The sequence below is a fragment of the Strix uralensis genome, chromosome 23 (assembly GCF_047716275.1).
Source record: "Strix uralensis isolate ZFMK-TIS-50842 chromosome 23, bStrUra1, whole genome shotgun sequence".
Taxonomy (NCBI): Eukaryota; Metazoa; Chordata; class Aves; order Strigiformes; family Strigidae; genus Strix; species Strix uralensis.
This window is the reverse complement of record NC_133994.1, coordinates 8,543,777-8,570,888: the sequence shown is the minus strand read 5'-3', so window position 1 is coordinate 8,570,888 and position 27,112 is coordinate 8,543,777. Positions and strand designations below refer to the sequence as shown.

Here is a 27,112-nt window from a genome sequence, read left to right as displayed (position 1 = left end):
GTGTAATGTCATGCCACGTCATACCGTGCCGTGTTGTGCCATGTTGTGCTGTGCAATGCCATGTTGTGCCATGCTGTAACATGTGCCCTCTTGTGCTACGCTGTGCCATGCCGTGTAGTGCTGTGCTGTGCCATGCCATGCCATGCCGTGTTGTGCTGTGACTCATCACGCATTTCTATGCTGTGCCATGTAGCGCTGTGCCATCCCAGGCCATGTAGAGCCATGTTGTGCCGTGCCATGCCTTGATGTGCTGTGCCCTGCCCTGTAGTGCCATACCATGCCATGCCTACGACCGAGCCCCTTTCCACTCCCCTTCCAGGTTCTCCTCACGGCCGAAGAGACGCCGCCGTTGAGCCTGGCCAACCTGGCCGGCACGCGGACAGTGGGCGATGGCGCCCGCTTCTCCTCCCCGCGGGAGCTGCTCTTTGCCGCCTTCCAGACGCTGCCCCGTGACGTCTACTACTGGGTGCTGCCCGCGCCCTTCGCCGGCGACAAGGTGCCAGCACTGGGGCCGACTGGGGGACAAGGTGGACATCCCCGAGCCCGGCTGAGCCTCGCTGCATCCCTCCCCGCAGGTGACATCGTATGGCGGCGAGCTGCGGTACACGGTGACACACCGGGCACCAGCGGGTGCCCAACCTTTGCCGCGCCAGCCCGACGTCCTGCTGCAGGGCAACGGCATCCTCCTGGAGCACTTCTCCGATGCCAAACCCGCCTCTGGTGTCCCCACCACTGTCACCGTGCCCTTCCGCGAGGTGAGGACTGGTGGGGGTCCCCCCGCCCTACCCTGGGATGAGGTTGGGGACACGGTGGTCACCCCCCGGTTGTGCCCGCAGCGTGCCTGGCGCCGGGCGGACGGGCGCGATGCCACCCGTGAGCATCTCCTGATGGCATTGGCTGACGTCGACCTCTTCATGATCCGGGCGTCCTACTCCGATCAACCGGAGGAGAGCAGGTACCAGGGATGGGGAGGGGACACGGGGGACACGGGGACGCAGGCGAGCAGAGCGGTGGGGACATCCCCTCTCGCCCCGCAGACTGGCCGATGTCAGCCTGGACGTGGCGGTGCCACACGCCACCGGCCGCCCGCCAGCGCTGGAGGTGGAGGATTGCGCCTGCCCACCTGGTTACCGCGGTGCCTCCTGCCAGGTGAGACGCTCGGTGTCCCCTCACCCTGGCCTTGGGGACACTGAGCGGTGGCTCATCCTGCTTGTCCCCGTGCCCCTTCCGTAGGACTGTGACACCGGCTACACCCGCAGCACTGCCGGGCTCTACCTGGGCACCTGCGAGCCGTGCCAGTGCCACGGCCACGCCGGCGAGTGCCACCCTGAGACCGGTGTCTGCCAGGTGAGCTGGGGACGGTGAGGGGACACCCCAGGGATCCCCATGGCAGTGTCACCGACACCGTAACCCCTCTTCTTTGCAGGACTGCCGGGATCACACGGAAGGTGCCCAATGTGACAAGTGCCAACCCGGCTACTACGGTGATGCCACCCGGGGTACCCCGGATGATTGCCAGCCCTGTCCCTGCCATGGACCACACGGTGACACCCAGTAGGTGCCACCCCCTTGTCCTCTACGTCCCTGGGGACACCGGCAGGGGCTCACCCATCCCTTTGTCCCCTCCGCAGAGTGACCAAGAGCTGCTTTGAGGACACAGACGGGCAGCCCACCTGCAGCGCCTGTGCCCCTGGACACAGCGGGCGCCTCTGCGAGAGGTGCCGGGGGAACCTGGAGTGGGGTGGGGGTTGTGGTTTTTTGGGTGCAACCCCCCCTCACTGGATTTTTTTTGATGCTCCCCCCATAGGTGCTCACCTGGCTACGTGGGGGACCCGCTGCGGGGAGAGCCGTGCCGAGGTGAGTGTCACAGGGAGGGGACGAGGCGGTGTCTCCCGTGGTGGCACTGAGGGGGGGTCCTGCCTAACGGCTGTCATCCCATGTCCCCCCACCCCGCCCCACAGAGCCGGGTGTCCCCAGCGGGCAGTGCCAGTGCGACCCCCGCGGCAGCATCGGCGAGGGCTGCGACACCGACGGGCAGTGCCGCTGCAAGGTGAGCCCTGTCCCCCTCCTCAGCATGTCCCCAAGCCCTGGGAGGGGACGACAAGGCAATGACACCCACCCTGTGTCCCCGTCCCCCCCTCCAAGGCCAACGTGGAGGGTCCCCACTGTGCCACTTGTCGTCCCCACCATTTCCACCTGAGCGCCAGCGAGCCGGCCGGCTGCCTGCCCTGCTTCTGCATGGGCATCGTCCAGCACTGCGCCAGCACCGCCTACGCCCGCGGCACCGTGAGTGTCCCCGACGATGTCCCCAGGGTGTCTCCAGATGTCCCCGACCCCGCTCACCCTTATCCCCACCCTGTAGGTCCGGACGCCCTTCGCTCCCGGGAATCCCCAGGGATTTGCCTTGGTGAACCGGCAGCGCAGCACCCGGGTGGGCACCGGCTTCCGGGTGGAGCCGGGCACCCCCCAACCCCGCTTGACCTACGACCGTTTTGGGGAGCTGCCCCCCGACTCCTACTACTGGCAGCTGCCGCCGCCCTACCAGGGGGACAAGGTAAGGGGGTGCCTCCCTCCCCGGGGGACAGGGGTGCCTGTGGGAGCACCCAGCCTGGCAGCGGCTGCACCCACTCCCCATGGGCACCCCTGGGTGCTCGTCCCGTGGGTCTGTGGAGGGGGAGGTGGGCACAGCCTCCCCCATCTCCTGGCTTCTCCTTTTTGCTTTCTCCTTTCTCCTTTTTCCTTCTTCCTTTCTCCTTTCTCCTTTTTCCTCTCTCCTTTTTCCTTTTTCCTTTCTCTTTTCTCCTTTTTTCTTTCTCCTTTCTCTTTTTTCTTTTTCTTTTTTCCTTTCTCCTTTTTCCTTTTTCCTTTTCCACATTCTTCCCCTTCCCCATCTCCATTCCTATCCTATTCCCATCCCTTTCCTCATCCCTTTCCCTTCCTCTTCCCTTCCACTTGCTTATCCCCATCCCCATCCCCTTCCTTCTCCCTTCCCCATCCCAAACCCTATCCCTATCCCTATCCCTATCCCTATCCCCATCCCCATCCCTATCCCCATCCCTATCCCCATCCCCATCCCCTTCCTTCTCCCTTCCCCATCCCCATCCCTATCCCTGTCCCTATCCCTACCCCTGTCCCGTCCTCTTCCTCTTCCCTTTCACTTTTCTCATCCTCATTCCATCCTCATCCCCTTTCTCTTCCCTTCCTCATCCCCATTCCCCATCCCTGTCCCCACCCTTGTCCCCATCCCTGTCCCACCCCCATCTCATCCCTATCCCATCCCCTTCTTCTTCCTTTTCCCTTCCCCACCCCACCCCATCTCCCCACACAGGTGGGCTCCTATGGTGGGCGCCTCCGCTACACCCTGACCTACACCCCAGGGGGGCAGGGAGCCCCCCTGCCTGACGCCGACATCCAGATCACGGTATGGGGGTGCCTGGGGGGGGGGAGGGACAGAGTGACACCAGGACCCCCTCTGACCCCCCTCTATCCACAGGGCAATGACATCACGCTGGTGGCGTACCAGCCCGACCTGCCCCCACGGACCCCCCAGACCTTCGAGATCATTTTTCGGGAGGTAGGAGGGGGCGGGTGGCCTTTGTCCCTGATGTCCCCCATCCCGATGGCATGCCAAGCTGGTGTGTGTCCCCCCCCCCCCTCCTTGACACCCCCCTCTGCCCACAGCAATACTGGCAGCGGCCGGACGGGCAACCGGCGACGCGGGAGCATCTCCTGATGGCTTTGGCCGACCTGGATGAGATCCTCATCCGAGCCACCTACTCCACCAGCACGGCTGCATCCAGCATCGCCGACGTTGCCATGGAAACGGCCGTGCCCCCCCAGCCCGGCCTCCCCCCGGCCGCTGAGGTGGAGGAGTGTCGCTGCCCCCCCGGGTACCACGGGCTGTCCTGCCAGGTGAGCCCCCCGCATCCCCCCTCAGCATCCCCGTCATCACCCCCCCTTCCCACAGGTATTTGCAGAGGGGGTGTCACAACACTGAACCCCCCTTTTTCTTCCCCCCTTGGCAGGACTGTGCCCCCGGTTACACCCGCACTGGGGGGGGGCTGTACCTGGGGCACTGCGAGCTCTGTGAGTGCAACGGGCACTCGGAGAGCTGCCACCCCGAGAGCGGCGTCTGCTCCGTAAGTCTTGATGTTAAGCAGGTTTTTTGGGGGGGGCTGGGGTCTCATCCCAGCTGTGACCCCCCCAGTTTGTGTGTGTCCCCCCCAGGGATGCTTGCACAACACGGCAGGGGATTTCTGTGACCAATGTGCCCCCGGTTTCTACGGGGATGCCACCGCCGGCACCCCTGAGGACTGCCAGCCCTGCGCCTGTCCCCTCCCGTACCCCGAAAACCAGTGAGTGCCGGAGCCAGAGCAAGGGGGTACTGGGGAGGGGACACACCCCCATCTCACCCTGTCCCCACAGGTTCTCCAGGACCTGCGAGAGTTTGGGAGGCGGCGGGTACCGCTGCACCGCCTGCGAGCCGGGCTACGCCGGGCAGTACTGCGAGCGGTGAGAGCCGCGGCGGGGTGGCCGGTGCCCCCAAAACCCCACCCCGATGGGCTCACCCCGAAATGCTCACCCTGATATACCCACCCTGATGTGGTCCCCCCCAACATACCCACCCCAATGGGCTCACCCTTATACCCACCCCAAAGTGCTCACCCCCATGGGCTCACCCCAATATACCCACCCCGAAGTGCTCACCCCGATGGGCTCACCCCAAAACCCCACCCTGATGGGCTCACCCCGAAATGCTCACCCTGATATACCCACCCTGACTTGCTCACCCCCATGGGCTCACCCCAGTATACCCACCCCAATGGGCTCACCCCAAAACCCCACCCTGATGGGCTCACCCCAATATACCCACCCTAAAGTGCTCACCCCGATGGGCTCACCCCAAAACCCCACCCTGATGGGCTCACCCCAAAATGCTCACCCTGATATACCCACCCTGATGTGCTCACCCCCATATACCCACCCTGATATAGTCACCCTGATGTGCTCACCCCAATATACCCACCCCAAAGTGCTCACCCCCATGAGCTCACCCCAGTATACCCACCCCCCTATACCCACCCCGATGGGCTCACCCCAACATACTCACCCCGATGGGCTCACCCTTATACCCACCCTGATATAGTCACCCAGATGTGGTCCCCCCAATATACCCACCCTGATGTGCTCACCCCAATGGCCTCACCCCCATATACCTTCCCTGATGGGCTCACCCCGATATACCAACCCCAATATACTCACCCTGATGTGCTCACCACCCCGATATACCCACCCCAAAGTGCTCACCCCAATATAACCACCCCGATGGGCTCACCCTGATATACGCACCCCCATAGACTCACCCCGATGTTCTCCTGCTATACCCACCCTGATGTACTCACCCCAATATTCCCACCCTTATGTACTCACCCCGATATATGCGTCCTAAAGGACTCACACCCGCTATATGCACCCCAATATACTCACCCCAATATTCCCACCCCTAGTACTCACCTCGATATATGCATCCTAAAGGGCTCACCCCGCTATATGTACCCCAATATACCCACCCCGATGTGCTCACCCCAATATACCCACCTCAGCAGGCTCACCCCCCTATATGCACCCCAATATGCTCACCCCAATATACCCACCCTGCTGGCTCACCCTGCTACATGCACCCCAATATGGTCACCCCAAAATACCCCCCCCAATATCCTCACCCCAATATGGTCACCCCAAAATACCCCCCCAATATCCTCACCCCGACATACTCACCCCAGTGGGCTCACCCCAATATATGCCCCCCATTATACCCCCCGTGCCCCCCCCTGTACACTCACCCCCTTTTCCCCCACAGCTGTGCACCTGGCTACGTGGGGGACCCCACAGTGCGCGGCCAGGCGTGTGTCCCAGGGGGGTCCCCGCACCCCCTGGCTGTCCGTGTCCACCCGCCGCGCACCACGGTGGCGCAGGGCAGCGCCGTCACCCTGCGGTGCCAGGCCAGCGGCGACCCCCCCTTCTATTACCACTGGGCGCGAGAAGATGGGCGACCCCTCCCCGAGGGCGCCCAGAGCCGGCGACAAGGTATTGAGTTGGCTTTGGGGGACGCACCGGGGTGTCCCCAAGGTGGAGGGGACGCGGGGTATCACCCATGTGTCCCCCCCTCTAGGCGAGGAGCTGCACTTCGCCAGCATCCAGCCCTCTGAAGCCGGAGTCTACGTCTGCTCCTGCCGCAACCTGCGGCACAGCAACGCCAGCCGCGCCGAGGTCATTGTCACAGGTAGGTCGTTGTCACCGAGGGGGGGGACAGGACACACGGGGATCAAGGGGAGGAGCGGAGGGGGGGCTCAGCTTTCCCGTCTTGGCACAGAGACTCCAGGCAAACCCATCACCGTCACCGTGGAGGAGAAGCGGGTGCAGCGGGTGAAGCCCGGGGCTGACGTCACCTTCGTCTGCACCGCCAAGAGCAAGGTGATCCAAGGGGGGTGTGGCATGGCGGGGCGCATGTGGGCACCCTTGGGTGCCCATGGGGACGTGCGGGGCACGGGGATACCCTTGGGTGCCCACAGGGACATGCAGGCTGCATAGGGACACCCCTGGGTGCTTGCCTGGTCACACAGGGCACATGAGCACCCTTGGGTGCCTGTGGGGTCCTGCAGGGCAGAAGGACACCCCTGGGTGCCCAGGGGGCCCTGCAGGGCAGAGAGACACCCCTGGGTGCCCACCTGGCTGTGCAGGACATGCAGGCACCCCTGGGTGCCCCTAAGGCCCTGCAAGACATGTGGACACCCCTGGGTGCCCAGCTGGTCCCACAGAGTAGAGGGACACCTCTGGGTGCCCACGGGGCCATGCAGGGCACAGAGACGCTCTTGGGTGCCCATGCAGCCCTATGGACCCCCCGAACACCCTTGGGTGCCCATGTGACTCTATGGGACACATCAACACATCGGTCCCAGAGAGTGGTGGCCAGTGGAGCTCAATCCAGCTGGTGGCCGGTCACAAGTGGTGTTCCTCAGGGCTCGGTGCTGGGACCATTTCTGTTCAACATCTTTATGGATGATCTCGATAAGGACACAGAGTGTGTCACCAGTGAGTTCGCAGGTGACACCAAGTGAAGCGGGAGTGTCGATCTGCACGAGGACAGGGAGGCTCTACAGAGAGACTTGGCTAGATTGGATCGGTGGCCAACGTCAACGGGATGGGCTTCAACAGGGCCAAGTGCCAGGTCCTGCACTTGGGCCACAACAACCCCCTGCATGGCTACAGGCTTGGGGAGGTGTGGCTGGAGCTGTCTGGGAGAGAAGGGTCTGGGGGTTCTCATTGACAAGCAGCTGAACACGAGCCAGCAGTGTGCCCAGGTGGCCAAGAAAGCCAACAGCATCCTGGCTTGGATTAGAAATAGTGTGACCAGCAGAAGCAGGGAGGTGATAGTCCCCCTGTGCTCTGCACTGGTGAGGCCACACCTGGAGGGTTGTGTCCAGTTTTGGGCACCTCAATACGAGAGAGATCTCGAGGGGCTGGAGCGAGGGCAGAGGAGGGCAACGAGCTGGGGAAGGGCCTGGAGAATAAATCCTGTGAGGAGAGATTGAAGGAGCTGGGACTGTTCAGTGTGAGGAGGAGAAGGTGAGGGGAGACCTCATCACTCTCTACAGCTCCCTGAAAGGACGTTGTGGAGAGGTTGGTGCTGGTCTCTGCTCCCAGGGGATTAGTGACAGAACAAGAGGGAACGGCTTTAAACTGCAACAGGGGAGGTTCAGACTGGACATGAGGAACAAATGTTTCACAGCAAGAGTGGTCAGAGAGTGGAATAGGCTGCCCAGGGAGGGGGTGGAGTCCCCATCCCTGGGTGTGTTTAAGGGTCATTTGGATGAGCTGTTGGGGGATGTGGGGTAGGGGAGAACTTTGTAGAGTCGGGCTGAGGGTTGGACTCGATGATCCCGAGGGGCTTTTCCAACCTGAATGATTCTGTAGTTCTGTGAACACCCTTGGGTGCCCACCTCTCCCCTGCGGGTACCCCCTGTGCAGCCCCCTCCATCCCCAACAGCCCCCCCCGCGACTCCTTGTTGCCCATCCCCATGGCCTCAGGCCTCTCCCTCTCTCCCCCCAGTCGCCCGCCTACACCCTGGTGTGGACGCGGCAGAACCACGGGACGCTGCCGGCCGGCGCCGTGGATTTCAACGGCATCCTCACCCTGCGCAGCGTGCGGCCCGAGGACGCTGGCGTCTACGTCTGCACCGGCTCCAACATGCTGGACATGGATGAGGGCACCGCCACGCTCTACGTCCAGGGTGAGCCCGCGGGGCGCCCAGATGCTGGGGGGGGGGGTGACGGGCACACTCAGTGCCCAGACACCGGGGTGACGGGCATGGTCCCCTGAGACTGGCGCCTTCTTGCAGCCCCCTCGAAGACGCAGATGTTTTACGGACCCGTTGAGTTTATGGAGGGGCACAGACCAGGTAAGTCACCGCAGGGGGAGGCCGAGGGGGGGTCTACACGCTCCCCCAACCCGCTGCATGCCGGGGCTCCACCGCGCACCCTGCTGCCAGCTGTGCCACGCCACCCCCCCCCTCTCTGCTTCTCACCGTCCCCACCGCCTGGGCCCAGCGCCATGGGGGGGGCCCCGGTGAGCCCTGAGCACCCCCCCCCGGGTCTTACCACAGCCGGCACCGCCGCCGCCCCCACCGCCGCCGTGGAGCCAGCGCAGCTGAGCGTGGCACCGGGGCAGCCGGCTGAGTTTCGCTGCGTGGTCACCGGCAACCCCCCACCCACCCTCGAGTGGCTCGGTAGGTGCCTGCTGGGGATGAGGGGGGGTGCACCAGCTTGGGGACACGGCGAGCGGGGGTGACAGCGGGCCGTGTCCCCGCAGGCACGCTGCCGCCGCGGGCGGTGGTGCAGGGGGGGACGCTGCGTTTCGGCGCCGTCGAGCCCGCCGACGAGGGGCACTACGCGTGTCGGGCGCGCAGCAGCGCCGGGCAGCACACGGCTCGGGCCTTCCTCCACGTGCAAGGTGAGCGTCATCCCCAGCATCCCGGTCACGCCCCTTGTCCCCACCATCCCCATCCATATCGTCCCCATCCTCCTCATCACATACATCATTGCTGTCACACCCCATCATCCCCATCCTCCATCTCCATCAGCCCCATTGTCCCCACCAGCCCCATTGTTGGCATCATCCCTGTCACCCCCATCATCACTGTCACCCCCATCATCCCTGTCACCCCCATCATCACTGTCACCCCCATCATCTCCACCACCCTCAACATCTCTGTCACCCCATCATCCCTGTCATCCCCATGACCCCCACTGTCCCCATCATCCTCATCATCTCTGTCACCACCACCTCCATCATCCCCTTCATCCCCCATTGTCCCCATCACCCACATTGTCCCCATCGTTCCCCATCATCCATCCCCATCATCCTCATCACCTGCCTCACTCATGTCACCCCCGTCATCCCCATTGTCCCCATCATCCATCCCCATCATCCCCATCATCCTCATCACCTGCCTCACTCATCTCACCCCCATCATCCTCATTGTCCCCATCCATCCCCATCATCCATCCCCATCATCTCCATCACCTGCCTCACTCATGTCACCCACATCGTCCCCATTGTCCCCACCATGCCCCATCACCCCCCCAGTGCCACCCTGACCCCCCACTTCCCACAGCGGCTGGCACACCCCGGGTGCAGGTGAGCCCGGAGCGGACGGAGGTGCAGGAGGGCTCCACGGTGCGGCTCTACTGCCGGGTCTCGGGGTCACCCACCGCCACCATCACCTGGGAGAAGCAGGGGGGAACCTTACCGCCGCAGGTGAGCCGGGTGCTGGCACCCTTGGGTGCTCCCAGGGGGGTGTGGGTGCACCGCGGGTGCTGCTCACACCCACCCTCATGCCGCAGTCCCGCGCGGAACACGCCGACATCGCCACACTGGTCATCCCCGCCGTGACGGTGGCCGATGGTGGCATCTACCTCTGCGTGGGCACCAGCGCCGCCGGCACGGCCCGTGCCGCCATCGAGGTGGCGGTGGTGCCAGGTGAGGCGTGTGGGGGACGCCAGCAGGGTTTGGGGACACTTTCAGGGGGGCTGCAACCCACCCGTGTCCCCCCTTTTCCTCCCTGCAGGGACGGCACCACCTGTCCGCATCGAGTCCTCGTCCCCGTCTGTCACCGAGGGACAGACCCTGGACCTCGACTGCGTGGTGGCAGGATCCGGCCCTGCCACCGTGACGTGGTACAAGCGTGGCAGCTCCCTGCCCGCCGGCCACCAGGTAGGGCGCAGGCAGCACGGGCAGCGCCCCGAATCCTGCCCTGTCCCCTGCGATGTGACACTGATGCGTGTCCCCAACCCCAGGTTTCAGGGTCCAGGCTCCGTGTCCCCCATGTCACGGCAGCTGATTCAGGGGAGTACGTGTGCCGGGCGAGCTTGGGGACCACTGTCCGGGAGGCGTCTGTCATTGTCACCGTCGTGGCCGGATCCGGTTCATCCTACGGTGAGACCGGGCTCGGTGGCACTGGGGGGGACATGCTGGTCCCAGACGGGTTGTCACAGCTCTGTCCTCCACCCCCAGGGCCACCAGCTTCAGGTGTCCCCGTCCGGATTGAGGCATCCTCATCCACGGTGGCCGAGGGACAAAGCCTGGACCTCAACTGCGTGGTGGCCGGGCAGGGACAGGCCACCGTCACCTGGTACAAGCGTGGGGGCGCCCTCCCGGCCAAGCACCAGGTAGGGGACAACGGAGGGGGATGTCCCCAAGGGGGGTGGTTGGGGTTGATTCACAGCCCCATGTAAGCTTGGGTGGCCCCATGTCAGCCCAGGTGGCCCATGCAGGCCCAACTGGCACTTTTGCAAGCCCAAGTGGCTCTATGCAAGCCCAGATGGCGCTTGTGCAAGTCTGAGCAAGCCCAGTGGCCCCCATACAAGCCCAGATGGTCCCATGCAAGCCCCAGCAGCCCCGTGGAAGCCCAAATGGCCCCCGTGTCCCCTCCCCGCAGGTGTCTGGCTCCCGGCTGCGGCTACTGCAGGTGACAGCGGCCGACTCAGGCGAGTACGTGTGCCGGGTGACCAGCGGGGCCACCACCAAGGAAACTGCTGTCATGGTGACAATCCAGCCCAGCAGTGCCAGCGCCTACCGTGAGTGGGGACAGGGGGGTGACAGTGCCACAGCGGGGGCTCCCCATGTGCCACGGCACTGAGCCAGCTCTCACATGCCCGTGCTGGCAGCGCTCTGTCGCTGTCACTGGTGTCACCCTCTTGTCTCGGTCCCCAGCGCCCGGCAGCACGACCCCTCTGCACATCGAGTCACCGTCCTCCGCCGTGGCCGAGGGCCAGACCCTGGACCTCAACTGCGTCATCGCCAGCCCCGCACAGGCCACCGTCACCTGGTACAAGCGCGGGGGGTCCCTCCCGGCCAAGCACCAGGTAGGGGACATGGAGGGGGATGTCCCCAAGGAGGGTGGTTGGGATTGACCCACGGCCCTGTGCAAGCCTGAGTAGCCCATGTAAGACCAGGTGGCCCCATGCAAGCTCAAGTGGCCCCATGCAAGCTCTGGTGGCCCATGCAAGGTCAGGTGGCCCCATGCAAGCTCAAGTGGCCCCATGCAAGCTCTGGTGGCCCATGCAAGGTCAGGTGGCCCCATGCAAGCTCAAGTGGCTCCATGCAAGCTCAAGTGGCTCCATGCAAGCTCTGGTGGCCTATGCAAGGTCAGGTGGCCCCATGTAAGCTCAAGTGGCCCCATGCAAGGTCAGGTGGCCTGTGCAAGCCCAGGAGACCCATGCAAGCTTGGGTGACCCCACAGAAGCCGAGGTGGTTTGTGTAAGCACACGTTGCCCCATGCAAGCCCAGGTGGCCTGTGCAAGCCTAAATGGCCCTGTGCAAGCCCCAGAAGCCCCATGAAAGCCCAAATGGCCGCTGTGTCCCCTACCCGCAGGTGTCCGGCTCCCGGCTGCGGCTGCTGCAGGTGACAGCGGCCGACTCGGGCGAGTACGTGTGCCGGGTGACCAGCGGGGCCACCACCAAGGAAACCTCCATCATGGTGACAATCCAGCCCAGCAGTGCCAGCGCCTACCGTGAGTGGGGACAGGGGGGATGGGGGACGTTACCCATGGGTGGGTGGCACTGCCCTGCAGTGTCCCCACGTCTGGGATGAATCGCTCCCTGGGGAAGCCACCCATGGGTGTGCCCATCCTGGCTTCCTGGGCTCCTGGTGTCCCTTGGAAGGTCACATGTGGTGGTGGCCACAGTCTCTAACCCGTCTCGGTCCCCAGCTCCAGGCAACACGACCCCCCTGCGCATCGAGTCCTCGTCCTTGTCATCCCCTGTGGCCGAGGGCCAGACCCTGGACCTCAACTGCGTCATCGCCAGCCCCGCACAGGCCACCGTCACCTGGTACAAGCGCGGGGGGTCCCTCCCGGCCAAGCACCAGGTAGGGGACATGGAGGGGGATGTCTCCAAGGGAGGCGGTTGGGGTTAACCCATGGCTCTGTGCAATGCAAGCCCAGGTGGTCCATGCAAGCCCAGGTGGCCCCATGCAAGCCCATGTGACCTCATGCAAGTCCAGCTGGCCTCATGCATACCCAGGTGGCCCCATATAAGCCCAGGTGGCCTATGCAAGCCCAAGTGACCCCATGAAAGCCCAAGTGGCTCCATGCAAGCCCAGGTGGCCCTGTGCAAGCTCGAATGGCCTTGTGCAATCCCAGATGGCCCTGTACAACTGCTGATGGCCTTGTGCAAGCTCAAGTGGCCCCAGTGACCCCTGTGTCCCCTTCCCGCAGGTGTCTGGCTCCCGGCTGCGGCTGCTGCAGGTGACAGCGGCTGACTCGGGCGAGTACGTGTGCCGGGTGACCAGTGGGGCCACCACCAAGGAAATCTCCATCGTGGTGACGATCCAGCCCAGCAGTGCCAGCGCCTACCGTGAGTGGGGACCAGGAAGTGACAGGGGACTGGGGGACCATGCCACGGTCCTTGGGGTGACCCTCCCATCTCTGTCCCCAGCTGTTGGTGTCACCCCCCCGGTGCGCATCGAGTCCTCGTCCTCCTCCGTGGCCGAGGGCCAGACCCTGGACCTCAACTGCATCGTGGCCAGGCAGGGTCAGGCCACCATCACCTGGTACAAGCGTGGCGGGTCCCTCCCAGCCAAACACCAGGTAGGGGACACCAGATAAGCATTTTGGGGTGAAAAAGGGATTTTTTGGGGTTTTGAGCGCTTTGTGTCCTCTTTCTCACGTGTGTCACTCCCCCAGGTATCGGGCACCCGCCTGCGCATCCCCCAGGTGACAGCGGCTGATTCAGGGGAGTACGTGTGCCGGGTGACATCAGGCGGTGTCACACATGAGACGTCCCTCATTGTCACCATCCAGACCGGCGCTGGCTCCTCTTATGGTACTGGGATGGGTGGGAGGTGACATGGGGACACGATGGGGACATGGTGGCCGCCCTACTGACCCCATTGCCACTCCCAGCCGTTGGCGTCACGCCACCAGTGAGAATTGAGACCTCGTCCGCCACCGTCACCGAAGGACAGACCCTGGACCTCAACTGCATGGTGGCAGGACAGGGTCACCCCCACGTCACCTGGTACCGGCGTGGGGGGGCTCTGCCCCCCAACAGCCAGGTGGGACGCTGGGGAGGTGGCATCACCCTGCAGGGTACAGCTCCACATCAGACTGATGTGTCCCCAACTTGTCACCTCCCCAGGTGTCAGGGACCCGCCTGCGCCTTGTCCAGGTGTCGGTGGCTGATTCGGGGGAGTACGTGTGCCGGGTGACCGTGGGGACTGTCACACAGGAAGCATCTGTCATTGTCACCGTGCCTGGTGGAGCTGGCACCTATTACCGTGAGTGCAAGCAAGAGGGCAGCGCTTGGGGACAGATGGGTGCCACCTTCGTGACAAATGTCCCTTTTCCCTGTCCTCCCCCAGCCTCTGGCGTCTCCCAGCCCCTCCGCATCGAGTCCTTGTCCTCGGCCATCGCTGAGGGACAGATCCTGGACCTCAACTGCGTGGTGGCGGGATCCGGCCCCTCCACCGTGACATGGTACAAACGCGGTGGCTCCCTGCCCGCCGGCCACCAGGTAGGGCGCAGAGCGGGGTCACTCTAAATTTGTCCCGTCTCCTGCTCTCTGGTGCTGACTTATCCCCAAATTGTCCCCTCCAAGGTGTCGGGCACCCGCCTGCGCATCCCCCAGGTGACAGCAGCCGATTCAGGGGAGTACGTGTGCCGGGTGACATCGAGCGGCGTCACGCAGGAGACGTCCCTTGTCGTCACCATCGATGATGGAGCCAACCCATCCCACTGTGAGTGCCACCCTTTGGGGGGTGGGTCCTGGTGGGTGACAGGGACCTGTGGGGACATTTACCCTTCACTGCCCACGCAGCCACCGGCGTCACGCCGCCCATCCGCATCGAGTCCTCGGCATCCTCTGTCACCGAGGGACAGACCCTGGACCTGGACTGTGTGGTGGCCAGCCAGGGACAGGCCACCATCACCTGGTACAAGCGTGGTGGGTCCCTCCCGGCCAAGCATCAGGTAGGTGGGGACACCAGCGGGGTGAGGGATAGTGGCCATGGGTGGCTTGGTGATGCCACCACACCCTGCCATTGTGTCCCCAGGTTTCGGGGTCCCGCCTGCGGCTGTCGCAGCTCTCGGTGGCTGATTCAGGGGAGTACGTGTGCCGGGCAGACACAGGCAGTGTCTCCCGTGAGGCCACCATCGCTGTCACCGTCAGCTCCCGTGACAGCTCCAGCTACCGTGAGTGCGGCTACAGGGCGATAGAGGACGCCGGGGGGGGAGATGGGGGACATGGGTGACTGGTGGCTTCTCTGTCCCTTTGTCCCTTCAGGTCTGCAGAGCCCCATCATCTCCATCGACCCGCACAGCATGGCGGTGGCACCGGGCGAGGATGCCACCTTCAAGTGCCGCGTCCATGACGGTGCCCGGCCCATCAATGTCACTTGGCGGATGGGACCTGGCCAACATCTCCAAGGTATGGTGGTCCCCAGGGTGGTCCCAGTGCGGTCCCCAGGGTGGCCCTGGTGTTGACGGCTCCTTCTTGCCCAGACAACGTGAAGATCAGCACCAATGGTTCGGTCATCTCCATCACCGGCGCCCACGTGGGCAACCAGGGTGCCTACCACTGCGTGGCCTCCAACCGCTTCGGTGTCGCCAGCAGCGTCGTCAACCTCCTGGTGCAAGGTGCGAGGTGGCCGGAGTGGCTCTGGCCCTGTCCCCATGTGCTCCAGATGCCTCCGGCGTGGTGGTGTCCTCATCCCCATGTCCTCTCCATGCTTCAGGTGCTCCTGGAGTAGTGGTGTCCCTATCCCCACGCTGATGTCCTCCCCCTGCTCCAGATGCCCCCAGGGTGATGGTGTCCCCATCACCATGCCAGCGTTTTTAGTGGTGGTGTCCCCATGCCCACGCTGATGTCCTCCCCCTTCTCCAGGTGCCCCCACGGTGTCAGTGATGCCACCAGGCCCCGTGACGGTGAAGGAAGGCAAATCCCTCAGCCTGGAGTGCCTTGGCCGGGGTGAACCACGGCCGCTGGTGCGCTGGAGCCGGTTGGGCTCCCGGCAGAAGGTGGAGCACCAAACGCTGCTGCACATGGACAGCCAGGCCATCCTGCAGGTCAGCGGGGCACCCTGGGGTGCCGCAGGGCGCCGGTTGGTGCCCAGGGCTCACCACCCACCCTGTCCCCTCTCCACCAGCTCTCACCAGCCAAGCCGGAGCACACCGGGACCTACGTCTGCACAGCACACAGCGCCTTGGGTTCGGCGCAAGCCCGGGTGGACGTCAACGTGGAGACGGCCCAGCGGCACCCCGGTGCCCCTGAGGTCACCGCGCCGCCTGCCGTCACTGTGGTGGCCGGGGACACGGCCACGCTGCACTGCATGGCCAGAGGTACGGGGAGGATGGAGGATGGTGGCGGAGGAGGGTTCTACAGCCGCGGCGCCCCGATGCCACGGTGATGGGCACCTGCGTTGCCCGTAGGTGAACCGGCACCCCGGATCGAGTGGTCGAAGCTGCGGGCACCCCTGCCCTGGCAGCACCGGGTGGTGAACGGCACCTTGGTCATCCCCCGCGCCGCGCAGCAGGACTCGGGCCAGTACATCTGCAATGCCAGCAGCCCCGCCGGCTTCGCTGAGGTCTTCGTCACCCTCGACGTGGAGTGTAAGGGGGTGGCGGGGGTTGGGGTGCTCCTGGGTCCCTCCTGCCATCTCCACTGTTGCCATCACCCATCCTTGGATCCTGTCTGTCCTTCCTCTGCACGTGGCTGTCTCCATCGCCATTCCCACTCTCCCATCCAGCGCTTCCTCGTGGATCCATCTTCGCTCCATCCCAGCACTCATCCTCATCTCCATCTCCTCTCGAGCTCTGTCATCCAGCCCTTCCCGTGGGTGTGTCCATCCGCTTGTCCTGTCCCCATGCACATCCATCGCTACTGCTCTCTCCTCCATCCATCCCCTGTTCATGGATCCATCCATCACTCACCCATCCCAGCTCACACCCATCGCTCCATCTCCTCTCACACCCCTCCATCAGCCTCTTCCTCGTGGACCCATCCATCTCTTGTCCATCCCAGCTCACACCCAGCTCTCAAACTTCTCCATCCACCCTTTCCTTGTGGATTCATCCATCACTCATTGTACCAGCTCACATCCACGTCTCCATCTCCTCACACCCCTCCATCAATCCCTTCCTGGTGGATTCATCCAACTCTCATCCATCCCAGCTCACGCCCATCTCTCCATCTTCTCTCAAACTTCTCCACCCATCCCTTCCCTGCGGATTCAGCTATTGCTCATCCATCCCACCTCACACCCACCTCTCCATCTCTGCTCACACCCCTCCATCCACCCCTTCCCTGTGGATTCACCCACCTCATCCATCCCCGCACACACCCATCTCTCCATCTCCTCCCAAACTCATCCATCCATTGATCCATCCATCCATCCATTGATCCATTTTCCTTCCTTCCATCGCTCACCCATCCCAGCTCACATCCGCCTCTCCATCTCCTCTCAAACTCCTCCATCCATTGATCCATCCATTGATCCATCTCCTCCTTTCTTCCATCGCTCACCCATCCCAGCTCACATCCGCCTCTCCATCTCCTCTCAAACTCATCCATCCATTGATCCATCCATTGATCCATCTCTTCCTTTCTTCCATCGCTCACCCATCCCAGCTCACATCCGCCTCTCCATCTCCTCTCAAACGCCTCCATCCATTCCTTCCTGGTGGATCCATCCATTGTTTCTCCAGCCCAACTCACATCCATCTCTCCATCTCTTAACTCCTCCACCCATCCCTTCCCTCGTGGATCCATCCATCTCTAGTCCATCCATCTCCACCCCACCCTCCCACCAATGATCTCCTTGCCCTGTTGACCCATTCATTGCCCCATCCCGGCCGCTGCCGGGCGCTGACGGTACCGGCCGTCCCCGCAGCGCCGCCGTACGCCACCAGCCTGCCGGAGGAGACAGCGGTGCGCGCCGGTGATGCACTGCAGGTGCAGTGCCTGGCCCACGGCACCCCGCCACTGCTCTACGCTTGGGACAAGGTCAACGGCAGCCTCTCAGCACGCGTCATCCACCGCGCCGGCCTCCTCCGCATCAGCCCAGCACTGCCCGCCGACGCCGGCACCTACCGCTGCCTCGTCACCAACCGCGTCGGCACCGCCGAGACCTTTGCCCGCGTGGCTGTCCACGGTGAGCCCCGCCCCGCCCCGGGGATGCCGCACGCCAGGGATGCCCATGCCACCGGGTACCATCAGGGCTTTGCATCCTGCCCAGGTGACGCTGGTGACGGTGGGGACGCCGGCGGTGGTCCCTTGACGGTGCGGGTGACGCCGGGGACCCTTGTCAAGGGGGTGGGTGGCACTGCCGAATTCGCCTGCACTGTCTCGGGGGACCCCCGGGCGCGTCTGGAGTGGCTGAAGGACGGCGGGGAGCTGCCCCCCACCCACACTGTGCGGGATGGGGTGCTGCGGTAAGGAGAGGGGGATGGGGCAGTGGGATCCCCCCTGCCTGCGCCCCCATGGGGTCCCACACCCCGGCTGTGTCCCTGCAGGATGCCGGAGCTGGCGTGGGGGGCGCAGGGGGTGTACGTGTGCCGGGCCAGCGCCCCAGGCGGGCAGGCGGAGGACAGGGCCACCCTCACCGTCCAGGGTAGGAGTGACACCCATGCACCAGGGGATGCGGGCACCCCCTGACCTGTCCCCCATGAACACTGGCACCCTGGGAACCCCCATCTCCCCAAACCCAGGGGTGCCCGCTGACCCGTCCCCTCATGTCCATCAGCACCCTGGGACCCCCCATCTCCCCACACCCATGGGCACCCTGGTACTCCCCATTTCTCCCCACACCTGAGGGCACCTCGGTACCCCCCCATCTCTCCCAACACCCATGGGCACCCCAGTATCCCAAATCTCTCCCCATGCACACAGGGACCCCAATACCCCCAACTGCTCCCCATGTCTGTGGGCACACCAGTATCCCCCACTTCTCCCCATGCCCATGGGCACCCCAACACCCCCAGTCTCTCCAAATGCCTGTGAGCACCCCAGTACCCTCAATCTGTCCCCACACCCACGGGCACCCCAGTACCCCCCATCTCTCCCCACACCCATGAGCACCGTGGTGCACCCCATATCTCCCTATGCCTGTGAGTACCCCAATACCCCCAATCTCTCCCCATGCCCGTGGGCACCTCAACACCCCCAATCTCTCTCCATACCCACAGCCACCACAGTGGTCTCCCCATGCCCATGAGCACCTCGTTTCTCCCCATCTCTCACTCCTCCGGTTGGCACCCCGGACTGCAATGCCTCCCCCATGCCGGGGGGCACCCCAAAACCCCGCTGTCCCCCCTAAGCTCTCCCCAGGGCCCTGATCAACATCCGGACGGCGGTGCAGACAGTGCTGGCAGGGACAGCAGTGGAGCTGGAGTGCCTGGGTTTGGGTGAACCCCGTCCCCACGTCACCTGGAGCAAAGTGGGGGGCCGTATCCGACCCGGGGTGCTGGTCCGTGCCGGCACCCTCACCATCGAACGGGTAGAACGGGCGGACGCCGGGCAGTACCGCTGCACCGCCACCAACGCTGTGGGCACCGTCCAGTCCCATGTCATCCTCCACGTGCAAGGTGAGGGTGGGGGCACGGAGCTGGGGACGCACGGGCGGTGGCACCGCAGGGTGGTGACACCTCCGTGTGTCCCCAGCCGCCCCCCAAATCACCGGGCAGCCGGAGGTGAAGGAAGTCTCGGTGGGTTCAGCGGCTGTTTTGCCCTGCTTGGCATCTGGCTTCCCAGTGCCAGAGATCACCTGGAGCAAGGTGAGATGGAGGGATGCAGGGATGGGGGTGCAGAGGAGAGGGGGGGGGGCACCCTATGGGTGCTGATCCCCCCACCCTGCTCTGCCGCAGCTGGAGGGGGAGCTGCCAGCGGGTGCCAGGGTGGAGGGGAACATCCTGACGCTGCCGGCCGTGCACCACGAGGACGCCGGCGTCTACGCCTGCGCTGCCGCCAACCGCCGCGGCCAGGAGACAGCTTACTACGTCCTCAAGGTCCGAGGTGAGGACGGATGGACAGATGGACAGATGGACGGAGAGGGTCGGGGGGGGGCGATGTACCCCCACCCCTCCTGACCCCCCCATCCCCGCAGATCGCCTGGTCCCCTATTTCGGGCAGACGCCCCGCTCCTTCCTCCCCCTGCCCACCATCAAGGACGCCTACAAGAGGTTTGAGATCCTCATCACCTTCCGACCTGATGCTGCTGATGGTGAGCGCCAACGGGACCCCCGTGTCCCCCCATGTGTCCCCCCCCATGTCCCCTCCATCGTTTCCTCCTCCCTTCACTCTCCCTCCACCCTCCCCTCTCCCTCCTCTAACTCTCCTCTATTCAACTAAGCCCCCCCCAACTTATGGAGGGGTTTCTCCTCCATCCTGGGGGTATTTTGGGGTCCCCTAGGATGTGCCCCCCCCCACCCCGACCCAGGGTGGGCACCATCCTGCCTGACCCACTGCCACTCCACAGGGCTTCTCCTCTACAACGGGCAGAGGAAAACCAGCGGCGCCGACTTCATCTCCTTTGGTTTGGTGGGCGGCCGCCCCGAATTTAGGTGAGAGCCATGAGTGGGTGCTGGAGAGGGTGGGGCAGGTGGGTGCTAGCACCCACCCACACCTATTGTACCCCCCAAAAAATAAGGTTTGACGCCGGTTCGGGCATGGCCACCATCCGGCACCCGACGCCGCTGCGGTTGGGCGAGTACCACACCGTCCGCCTCCTCCGCAACCTCACGCGGGGTTCGCTGGCGCTGGACGGGCACCCCCCCATTAACGGGACCTCCCAGGTATTTTTTAGGGGAGGGTTGATGTGTATTGGGTGGGGGTCAGGGTGCTGGAGGTGGTGCCCACCCACTTGTGCCCGCAGGGGAAGTTTCAAGGGCTGGATCTGAACGAGGAGCTGTACCTGGGGGGGTACCCCGATTTTGGTGCCGTGGCTAAGACGGGGCTCAGCCGTGGTTTTATGGGTGAGTGATGGGTTTTGGGGGGGCATCGGTGGGGCGCTGAGCATCGTGTCACCCCCCCACACGCCCCCACATCTCCATCCCTCCGCAGGCTGCGTGCGCCAGCTCCGCATCCAAGGGGAGGAGGTGGCCTTTGGGGACATGGACCTGCAGGCTCACGGTGTCACCAGTTGTCCCACGTGCCAGGACCGGCCGTGCCAGGTGAGGATGGGGTGAGGGGTGATGCCCACCCATCCCCACCCATCTCTGACACCCATGTCACCCCTCCCCTCCCCAGAATGGTGGCGTGTGCCAGGATGCTGAGAGTGGCACCTACATCTGCCGCTGTCCCCACGGCTTCACCGGCAGCAACTGCGAGTACTCGCAGGCTTTGCATTGTCACCCAGGTGGGTGCCTGTCCCTTGGGGATGTCACCCCAATGTCCCTCCCTGGATGGGTGCTCATCGCTTGTCACCCTACAGAGGCATGCGGGGCTGATGCCACCTGCGTCAACCGGCCGGACGGGCAGGGCTATACCTGCCGCTGCCACCTGGGCAAGGCTGGGGAACGGTGCACCGAGGGTGAGCCACAGGGACACGGGGACAGGGCTGGCAGCACCCTGGGGACATGGGCATAGGGTGGGGACCGTTCCAGGGAGATGGGTGCAGGACTGGGACCACCCTGGGGACACAGGCATGGGGTTGGCACCACCGTGGGGACACAAGCATGAGGCTGGGGACCACCATGGGGAGATGGGGACATGGCTGGGGACCACCCTGGGGACACAGGCATGGGGCTGGGGACCACCTTGGGAACATGGGGACATGACTGGGGACCACCCTGGGGACATGAGCGTGGGGTGGGGACCGTCCCAGGGAGATAGGCACAGGGCTGGGACCACCCTGGGGAGATGGGGACATGGCTGGGGACCACCCTGGGGACACAGGCATAGGGTTGGGGACCACCATGGGGAGATGGGTGCAGGGCTGGAACCACCCTGGGGAGATGGGCACAGGGCTGGGACAACCTTGGGGACATGGGCATGGGGTGGGGACCATCCCAGGGAGATGGGTGCAGGACTGGGACCACCCTAGGGAGATGGGGACATGGCTGGGGATCACACTGGGGACACAGGCATGGGGCTGGGAACCACCAGTGAGGAGATGGGAACATGGCTGAGACCACCTTGGGGACATGGGGACATGGCTGGGGACCACCCTGGGGCACAGGCATGGGGTTGGGACCACCCTGGGGACAGGGGCATGGGGCTGGGGACCACCACAGGCAGGTGGGCACAGGACTGGGGACCACCCTGAGACACAGACATGGGACTGGGGACCACCCTGGAGGACACAGGCAGAGGGTTGGGAACATCCCAGGGAGACGGGCACGGGGCTGGGGACCACCCTGGGGACACGGGTAGGATGGGGACAGGGGATTAGGTGCCATCTGGGGAGATGGGCCATTGGGTGCCATCCCAGGGAGATGGCCATGATGGGGATGGGGGATTGGCGACCACCCTGGGGACACGGGCTCAGAGCTGGGGACCACGCTGGGGAGATGGGCGCCGGGGGGCTGGAGGAGGGGGTCCCACCAGCCGCGCGCTGACGCGGGGGTGCCGCAGGCGAGGCGGTGAGCGTGCCGTCCTTCGGCGAGGCGGGCGCCTTCGTCTCCTACCCGCCCCTCACCAACGTCCACCACGAGCTGCGGGTGGAGGCCGAGTTCCTGCCGCTGGCACCCGACGGGCTCCTGCTCTTCAGCGCCGGCAAAGCCGCCCCCGTCGAGGACTTCGTCGCCTTGGCCATGGCCGGTGGCCACCTCGAGTTCCGCTACGAGCTGGGCTCAGGTGGGCTGGCACGGTGACACTGGGGCAGGGCTGGTGGCACCGGGGACCCCGGGTAGAGGTGGGGTGGCATCACTGGGGTCCGCTGGCATCATAGGGGTCCCCGAGCTGCAGCAGGAGCCACTGGGGTCCCCAAGTGTGACTGGGGTCCCTTGGTGTCATTGGGGTCCCCAGGCATCACCCGGGTCCCTTGGCACTGCTGGGGTCCCCAGGTGTTACTGGGGTCCCTTGGCATCATTGGGGTCCCCCAGCATCACCGAGGTCCCTTGGTGTCATCACCAGGGTCCCTTTGGCCTCACTGGGGTCCCCAAGTGCTGCCAGGGTCCCTGGGCATCACTGGGGTCCCCTGGTGTCACTGGGGTCCCTTTGGCCTCACTGGGGTCCCCAGGTGCTGCCAGGGTCCCTGAGCATCACTGGGGTCCCCCTTGGCATCCCTGGTGTCCCTTAGTGTCACTTGGGTCCCCTGCCACCACATCACCAGGGTCTCTCAGTGACACTGTCATCCCCAGGCAGTGCCAGGGTCCCTGGGCATCACCAGGGTCCCCAGATGTCACCAGGGTACCCTGTCATCACTGGTGTCCCCTGGCACCACATCCCTGGGGTCCCCAGGCACTGCCATTGTCCCCAAGCATCACTGTCACACCACACCTGTCCCCTGGCATCACTTTGGTCCCCAGATACTACCAGGGTCCCTGGGCATCAGTGCGGTCCCCTGGTGTCACTGGGGTCCTCTGTCACCACCGGGGTCCCCCAACATCCCCGGGGTCCCCCGACCTCCCTTGATGCCACCATCCCGTCCCTACAGGCCCGGCGGTGCTCCGGAGCACCGAGCCGGTGACACTTGGCCGCTGGCACCGGGTGACAGCCGAGCGGGTGCACAAGGACGGGACGCTGTGGGTGGATGACACCCCCCCGGTGAAACGCTCCTCGCCCGGCAAGAGCCAAGGCCTCAACCTCCGCTCCCCCCTTTACTTGGGGGGCACCGAGCCCCCCCTGCGCCCCCCAACCAACGCTTCCTTCCGCGGCTGCATCGGAGAGGTGAGCCCCCCCCCACACCCCATCCCGGACACGTGGGTCCCCTCGGCGGCAGCGGGGGGGGGGGGACAGAGGTTGACCCCCCCTCCCCGTGGTGTCCCCCCAGGTGTCCATCAATGGGAAGAAGGTGGATTTGTCCTACAGCTTCGTGCGGAGCCGCGGCGTGGGGCAGTGCCGGCAGAGCTCGCCCTGCCTGCCCGCTCCCTGCCTGCACGGGGGCCGCTGCCTGCCCCTGCCCGCCGGCCCCCCCGCCTACCGCTGCCTCTGCCCCCCCGGCTTCAGCGGTGAGTCGGGGGGCGCTCACACGCGTGTGTGGTTTGCACACGTGCCTGTAAGCGTGCGCACGCATGTGCGCCGCGGATGGAGCGTGCCGGGCACGCGTGTGTGCGCTGCGTGTGTACACGTGTGCGAGCGTGGGCACTGGGAGCGGGAGCGTGTGCGCTGGGAAACACATGTGCCGCGTGTTGTGTGTGCACGTGCTCTGGGCGTGGATGGGTGCACGTGTGTGTTGTGTGTGGGCCCTCTGCATGCATCTGTGCGGTGCACACACATGCCGTACATGTATGTGTGCACGTGCATGTTGTGCGTGCGTGTGCCCTCTGCATGCATCTGTGTGGTGCACACACGTGCCATACATGTATCTGTGCACATGTTGTGCATGCGTGTGCCCTCTGCATGCATCTGTGCAGTGCATACATGTGCCATACACGTATGTGTGCACACATCTGTGTTGTGCATGCGTGTGCACTGTGCATGTATGTGTGCACACGTGTGCTGTGCATGCGTGTGCCCTCTGCATGCATCTGTGTGGTGCACACACATGCCATACATGTGCACATGTGTGTTGTGCATGTGTGTGCCCTGTGCATATATGTGTGTGCTGTGCATGCGTGTGTACTGTGCGTGCATGTGTGCACGTGTATGCTGTGCATGCGTGTGCCCTCTGCATGCATCTGTGCGGTGCACACACGTGCCATACATGTATCTGTGCACATGTGTTGTGCATGTGTGTGCCCGCTGCGTGCATCATGCGTGTGCACTGTGTGTATGTGTGCACGTGTGTGTTGTGCATGCGTGTGCCCTGTGTGTGCATCTGTGCAGTGCACACATGTGCTGTGCATGTATCATGTGTGTGCACTGTGCGTGTGTGCGTGCATGTGTGCTTGCATGCATGTGCCCTCTGCATGCATCTGTGCAGTGCATACATGTGCCATACACATATGTGTGCACACGTGTGTGTTGTGCATGCACGTGCACTGTGCATGTATGTGTGCACATGTGTGTTGTGCACGCGTGGGCCCTCTGCATGCATCTGTGCGGTGCACACACGTGCCGTACATGTATCTGTGCACATGTGTTGTGCATGCGTGTGCCCTCTGCGTGCATCATGCATGTGCACTGTGTGTATGTGTGCATGCATGTGCTGTGCATGCGTGTGCCCTCTGCATGCACCTGTGCAGTGCACATACATGCTGTACATGCATGTGTGCATATGTGGATTGTGCATGCATGTGCACTGCATGTGTATGTGTGCACATGTGTGTGGTGCATGCGTGTGCCTGTTGTGTGCATCTGTGCAGTGCACACATGTGCTGTGCATGCATCATGCGTGTGCACTGTGCGTGTGTGCGTGCACATGTGCTGTGCATGCATGTGCCCTCTGCATGCCTCTGTGTGGTGCACACACGTGCCGTACATGTATGTGTGCACATGCATGTTGTGCATGCGTGTGCCCTGTGTGTGCATCTGTGCAGTGCACACATGTGCTGTGCATGCATCATGCGTGTGCACTGTGGGTGCACATGTGCCTGTGTGTGTTGTGCAGGCGTGTGCACTGCACATGTACATGTGCACGTGTGTGTTGTGCATGCATGTGCCCTGTGCACGTACGTGTGCTGCAGATGCACGTGCGCTGTGTGTGCACGCATGCGGCGTGCAAGCGGGTGCATCTGCCGCACATGTCCGCGCAGTGTGTGCTGCGGGCACGCGCCGGCCACGTGCTGTGCACACGTGTGCGCGTCGCGTGTGCGCACGTGTGCATCTGCCACGCGCGTGCCGTGCGGTTGTGCCTCTCGCACGCGCGCGTGCTCTGCGCCGGGTGCAGTTTGCACGTGGGTGCCTCCGCCGCGCGCGTGTTCACGCGCGGGTGTGTTTGCACGCGGGTGCGAGCGTGCTCTGGGGGTGCGAGGGGTGTCTGAGCACCCTGGCGTCACCCGGTGTCCCCCTCCGTGTCCCCAGGGCCGCGCTGCGAGCGGGAGGAGGACCGCTGCCTGCACCACAACCCCTGCCTGCACGGCGGCACCTGCAAGGGCAACGCCTGCCTCTGCCCGCAGGGCTACACCGGCCCCTACTGCCAGCACAGTGAGCGGGGGGACACTTGGGGACACTTTGGGGACACAGCGGGGGGGTGGGGGGGGACACGGGCCGCCCTGTCCCTAACCCCGCTTCGCCCACAGGCTTGGCGCTGGCGGAGCTGGAGCAGGACTGGCAGGAAGGCAGCGGGGGAGGTGGTAAGTCCCCGGCTCCATTTTCCCCCTTTTTGCACCCAAAAGCTGTGCCGCGGGGATGGCAGCTGCGTGTGGCCCCCCCTCACCCCCCCTCACCCTCCTCTTCCTCCCCACAGACGCCCCTGGACAGTTCAGCGCCGCTTTCCGGGACGGCTCCTACCTGGCCCTGCCCGGTCACCTCTTTCCCCGTGGGTGAGTGACACCGGGGACGGGGCACCCCCACCCGTGCCACTGCCCCCTGCCCGGGGTGCTGCGCCCCCCCCAGGGTGCTGCACCCACCGAGCTGTGCCCCCTCTCCTTGCAGCCCCCCCGAGGCGCCCGAAGCCATCGAGCTGGAGCTGCGGACGGGCAGCGCCGACGGGCTGCTGCTGTGGCACGGGGCGGTGAGCGGGGCACGGGGCACCGCCGGGGAGGGGACCGGGGTGCTGACCCCCCGTTAGGGTGGGGGTCAGGGTGCCCCCCGCCCCGCTCACCGCCCCGCTGCGCCCACAGGAGCCCAGCGAGGGTGGCAAAGCCAAAGATTTCATTGGTCTCGGCTTGAAGGATGGGCACCTGGTGTTCAGGTGAGCGGGGGGACCTGGTGTCACCCAAGGGTGCTCTGTGCCACCCAAGGGTGCCTCGTGCCGCCCAAGGGTGCTCCCTGTGCTGAGCCCACGTCACCCCTGCAGCTACCAGCTGGGCAGTGGCGAGGCCACGATCGTCTCCGAAGACCCCATCAACGATGGGGAGTGGCACCGGGTGATGGTGACAAGGTGGGTGGGGGTCAGGGCGGGGGTCGGGGTGGGGGTCGGGGTGCGGGTGCTGATGGGTGCTGTGCAGAGAGGGCCGGCGCGGGTGGCTGCAAGTGGATGGGGAGGAGCCGGTGAGTGGAGAGTCACCAGGAGCCAACATCATGGCCAACACCCAGGGCAACGTCTACGTGGGTATGGTGGCACCTGGGGGACACGGGGGGGCACAGGGTGGGACATGGGATGGACACGGGATGGGACACAGGGTGGGACACGGGATGGGACAGGGGATGGGACATGGGATGGAAACTGGATGGGACATGGGCTGGGACAGGGGTGGGACGGATGGTGGAACACAGGAGGGGACATGGGATGGGACACAGGACATGGGACAGGGCACAGGATGGCCCATGGGAGGGGTGACATGATGGGACTTGGGATGGGACCCAGGGGAGGACACAGGAGGGGACATGGGGTAGAACATGGGATGGACACTA

General features: G+C 64.5%; 1 protein-coding gene across 3 annotated transcripts in view; it reads left to right on the top strand.

Annotated features, from left to right (window-relative positions):
* The window catches only part of HSPG2 (heparan sulfate proteoglycan 2), a 45,933-nt gene that overhangs the window by 17,315 nt on the left and 1,506 nt on the right, over positions 1 to 27,112 (top strand). For 2 of the 3 annotated variants that reach the window (XM_074892999.1, XM_074892998.1), the window contains 70 exons: positions 320 to 496; positions 576 to 755; positions 837 to 955; positions 1,038 to 1,149; positions 1,234 to 1,347; positions 1,427 to 1,554; positions 1,632 to 1,718; positions 1,808 to 1,857; positions 1,962 to 2,050; positions 2,146 to 2,286; positions 2,363 to 2,554; positions 3,329 to 3,421; positions 3,494 to 3,574; positions 3,682 to 3,912; positions 4,026 to 4,139; positions 4,228 to 4,355; positions 4,426 to 4,512; positions 5,861 to 6,087; positions 6,173 to 6,283; positions 6,374 to 6,474; positions 8,111 to 8,291; positions 8,400 to 8,459; positions 8,664 to 8,786; positions 8,870 to 9,010; positions 9,675 to 9,817; positions 9,904 to 10,039; positions 10,128 to 10,273; positions 10,357 to 10,495; positions 10,574 to 10,728; positions 10,998 to 11,136; positions 11,273 to 11,424; positions 11,934 to 12,072; positions 12,271 to 12,428; positions 12,778 to 12,916; positions 12,998 to 13,149; positions 13,246 to 13,384; positions 13,465 to 13,616; positions 13,700 to 13,838; positions 13,923 to 14,074; positions 14,159 to 14,297; positions 14,378 to 14,529; positions 14,613 to 14,751; positions 14,843 to 14,986; positions 15,061 to 15,195; positions 15,443 to 15,624; positions 15,705 to 15,897; positions 15,988 to 16,167; positions 17,448 to 17,708; positions 17,793 to 17,988; positions 18,070 to 18,167; positions 18,874 to 19,140; positions 19,217 to 19,329; positions 19,420 to 19,567; positions 19,659 to 19,775; positions 20,031 to 20,115; positions 20,202 to 20,346; positions 20,427 to 20,526; positions 20,615 to 20,724; positions 20,801 to 20,909; positions 20,985 to 21,083; positions 22,127 to 22,348; positions 23,151 to 23,383; positions 23,487 to 23,664; positions 25,619 to 25,741; positions 25,837 to 25,890; positions 26,004 to 26,079; positions 26,192 to 26,270; positions 26,380 to 26,450; positions 26,556 to 26,639; positions 26,707 to 26,810. In XM_074892999.1, the coding sequence (XP_074749100.1) occupies positions 320 to 496; positions 576 to 755; positions 837 to 955; positions 1,038 to 1,149; positions 1,234 to 1,347; positions 1,427 to 1,554; positions 1,632 to 1,718; positions 1,808 to 1,857; positions 1,962 to 2,050; positions 2,146 to 2,286; positions 2,363 to 2,554; positions 3,329 to 3,421; positions 3,494 to 3,574; positions 3,682 to 3,912; positions 4,026 to 4,139; positions 4,228 to 4,355; positions 4,426 to 4,512; positions 5,861 to 6,087; positions 6,173 to 6,283; positions 6,374 to 6,474; positions 8,111 to 8,291; positions 8,400 to 8,459; positions 8,664 to 8,786; positions 8,870 to 9,010; positions 9,675 to 9,817; positions 9,904 to 10,039; positions 10,128 to 10,273; positions 10,357 to 10,495; positions 10,574 to 10,728; positions 10,998 to 11,136; positions 11,273 to 11,424; positions 11,934 to 12,072; positions 12,271 to 12,428; positions 12,778 to 12,916; positions 12,998 to 13,149; positions 13,246 to 13,384; positions 13,465 to 13,616; positions 13,700 to 13,838; positions 13,923 to 14,074; positions 14,159 to 14,297; positions 14,378 to 14,529; positions 14,613 to 14,751; positions 14,843 to 14,986; positions 15,061 to 15,195; positions 15,443 to 15,624; positions 15,705 to 15,897; positions 15,988 to 16,167; positions 17,448 to 17,708; positions 17,793 to 17,988; positions 18,070 to 18,167; positions 18,874 to 19,140; positions 19,217 to 19,329; positions 19,420 to 19,567; positions 19,659 to 19,775; positions 20,031 to 20,115; positions 20,202 to 20,346; positions 20,427 to 20,526; positions 20,615 to 20,724; positions 20,801 to 20,909; positions 20,985 to 21,083; positions 22,127 to 22,348; positions 23,151 to 23,383; positions 23,487 to 23,664; positions 25,619 to 25,741; positions 25,837 to 25,890; positions 26,004 to 26,079; positions 26,192 to 26,270; positions 26,380 to 26,450; positions 26,556 to 26,639; positions 26,707 to 26,810 (9,583 nt within the window). The remainder of the gene's footprint in view (positions 1 to 319; positions 497 to 575; positions 756 to 836; positions 956 to 1,037; positions 1,150 to 1,233; positions 1,348 to 1,426; positions 1,555 to 1,631; positions 1,719 to 1,807; positions 1,858 to 1,961; positions 2,051 to 2,145; positions 2,287 to 2,362; positions 2,555 to 3,328; positions 3,422 to 3,493; positions 3,575 to 3,681; positions 3,913 to 4,025; positions 4,140 to 4,227; positions 4,356 to 4,425; positions 4,513 to 5,860; positions 6,088 to 6,172; positions 6,284 to 6,373; positions 6,475 to 8,110; positions 8,292 to 8,399; positions 8,460 to 8,663; positions 8,787 to 8,869; positions 9,011 to 9,674; positions 9,818 to 9,903; positions 10,040 to 10,127; positions 10,274 to 10,356; positions 10,496 to 10,573; positions 10,729 to 10,997; positions 11,137 to 11,272; positions 11,425 to 11,933; positions 12,073 to 12,270; positions 12,429 to 12,777; positions 12,917 to 12,997; positions 13,150 to 13,245; positions 13,385 to 13,464; positions 13,617 to 13,699; positions 13,839 to 13,922; positions 14,075 to 14,158; positions 14,298 to 14,377; positions 14,530 to 14,612; positions 14,752 to 14,842; positions 14,987 to 15,060; positions 15,196 to 15,442; positions 15,625 to 15,704; positions 15,898 to 15,987; positions 16,168 to 17,447; positions 17,709 to 17,792; positions 17,989 to 18,069; positions 18,168 to 18,873; positions 19,141 to 19,216; positions 19,330 to 19,419; positions 19,568 to 19,658; positions 19,776 to 20,030; positions 20,116 to 20,201; positions 20,347 to 20,426; positions 20,527 to 20,614; positions 20,725 to 20,800; positions 20,910 to 20,984; positions 21,084 to 22,126; positions 22,349 to 23,150; positions 23,384 to 23,486; positions 23,665 to 25,618; positions 25,742 to 25,836; positions 25,891 to 26,003; positions 26,080 to 26,191; positions 26,271 to 26,379; positions 26,451 to 26,555; positions 26,640 to 26,706; positions 26,811 to 27,112) is intronic. The other variant, XM_074893000.1, reaches the window with a different exon arrangement.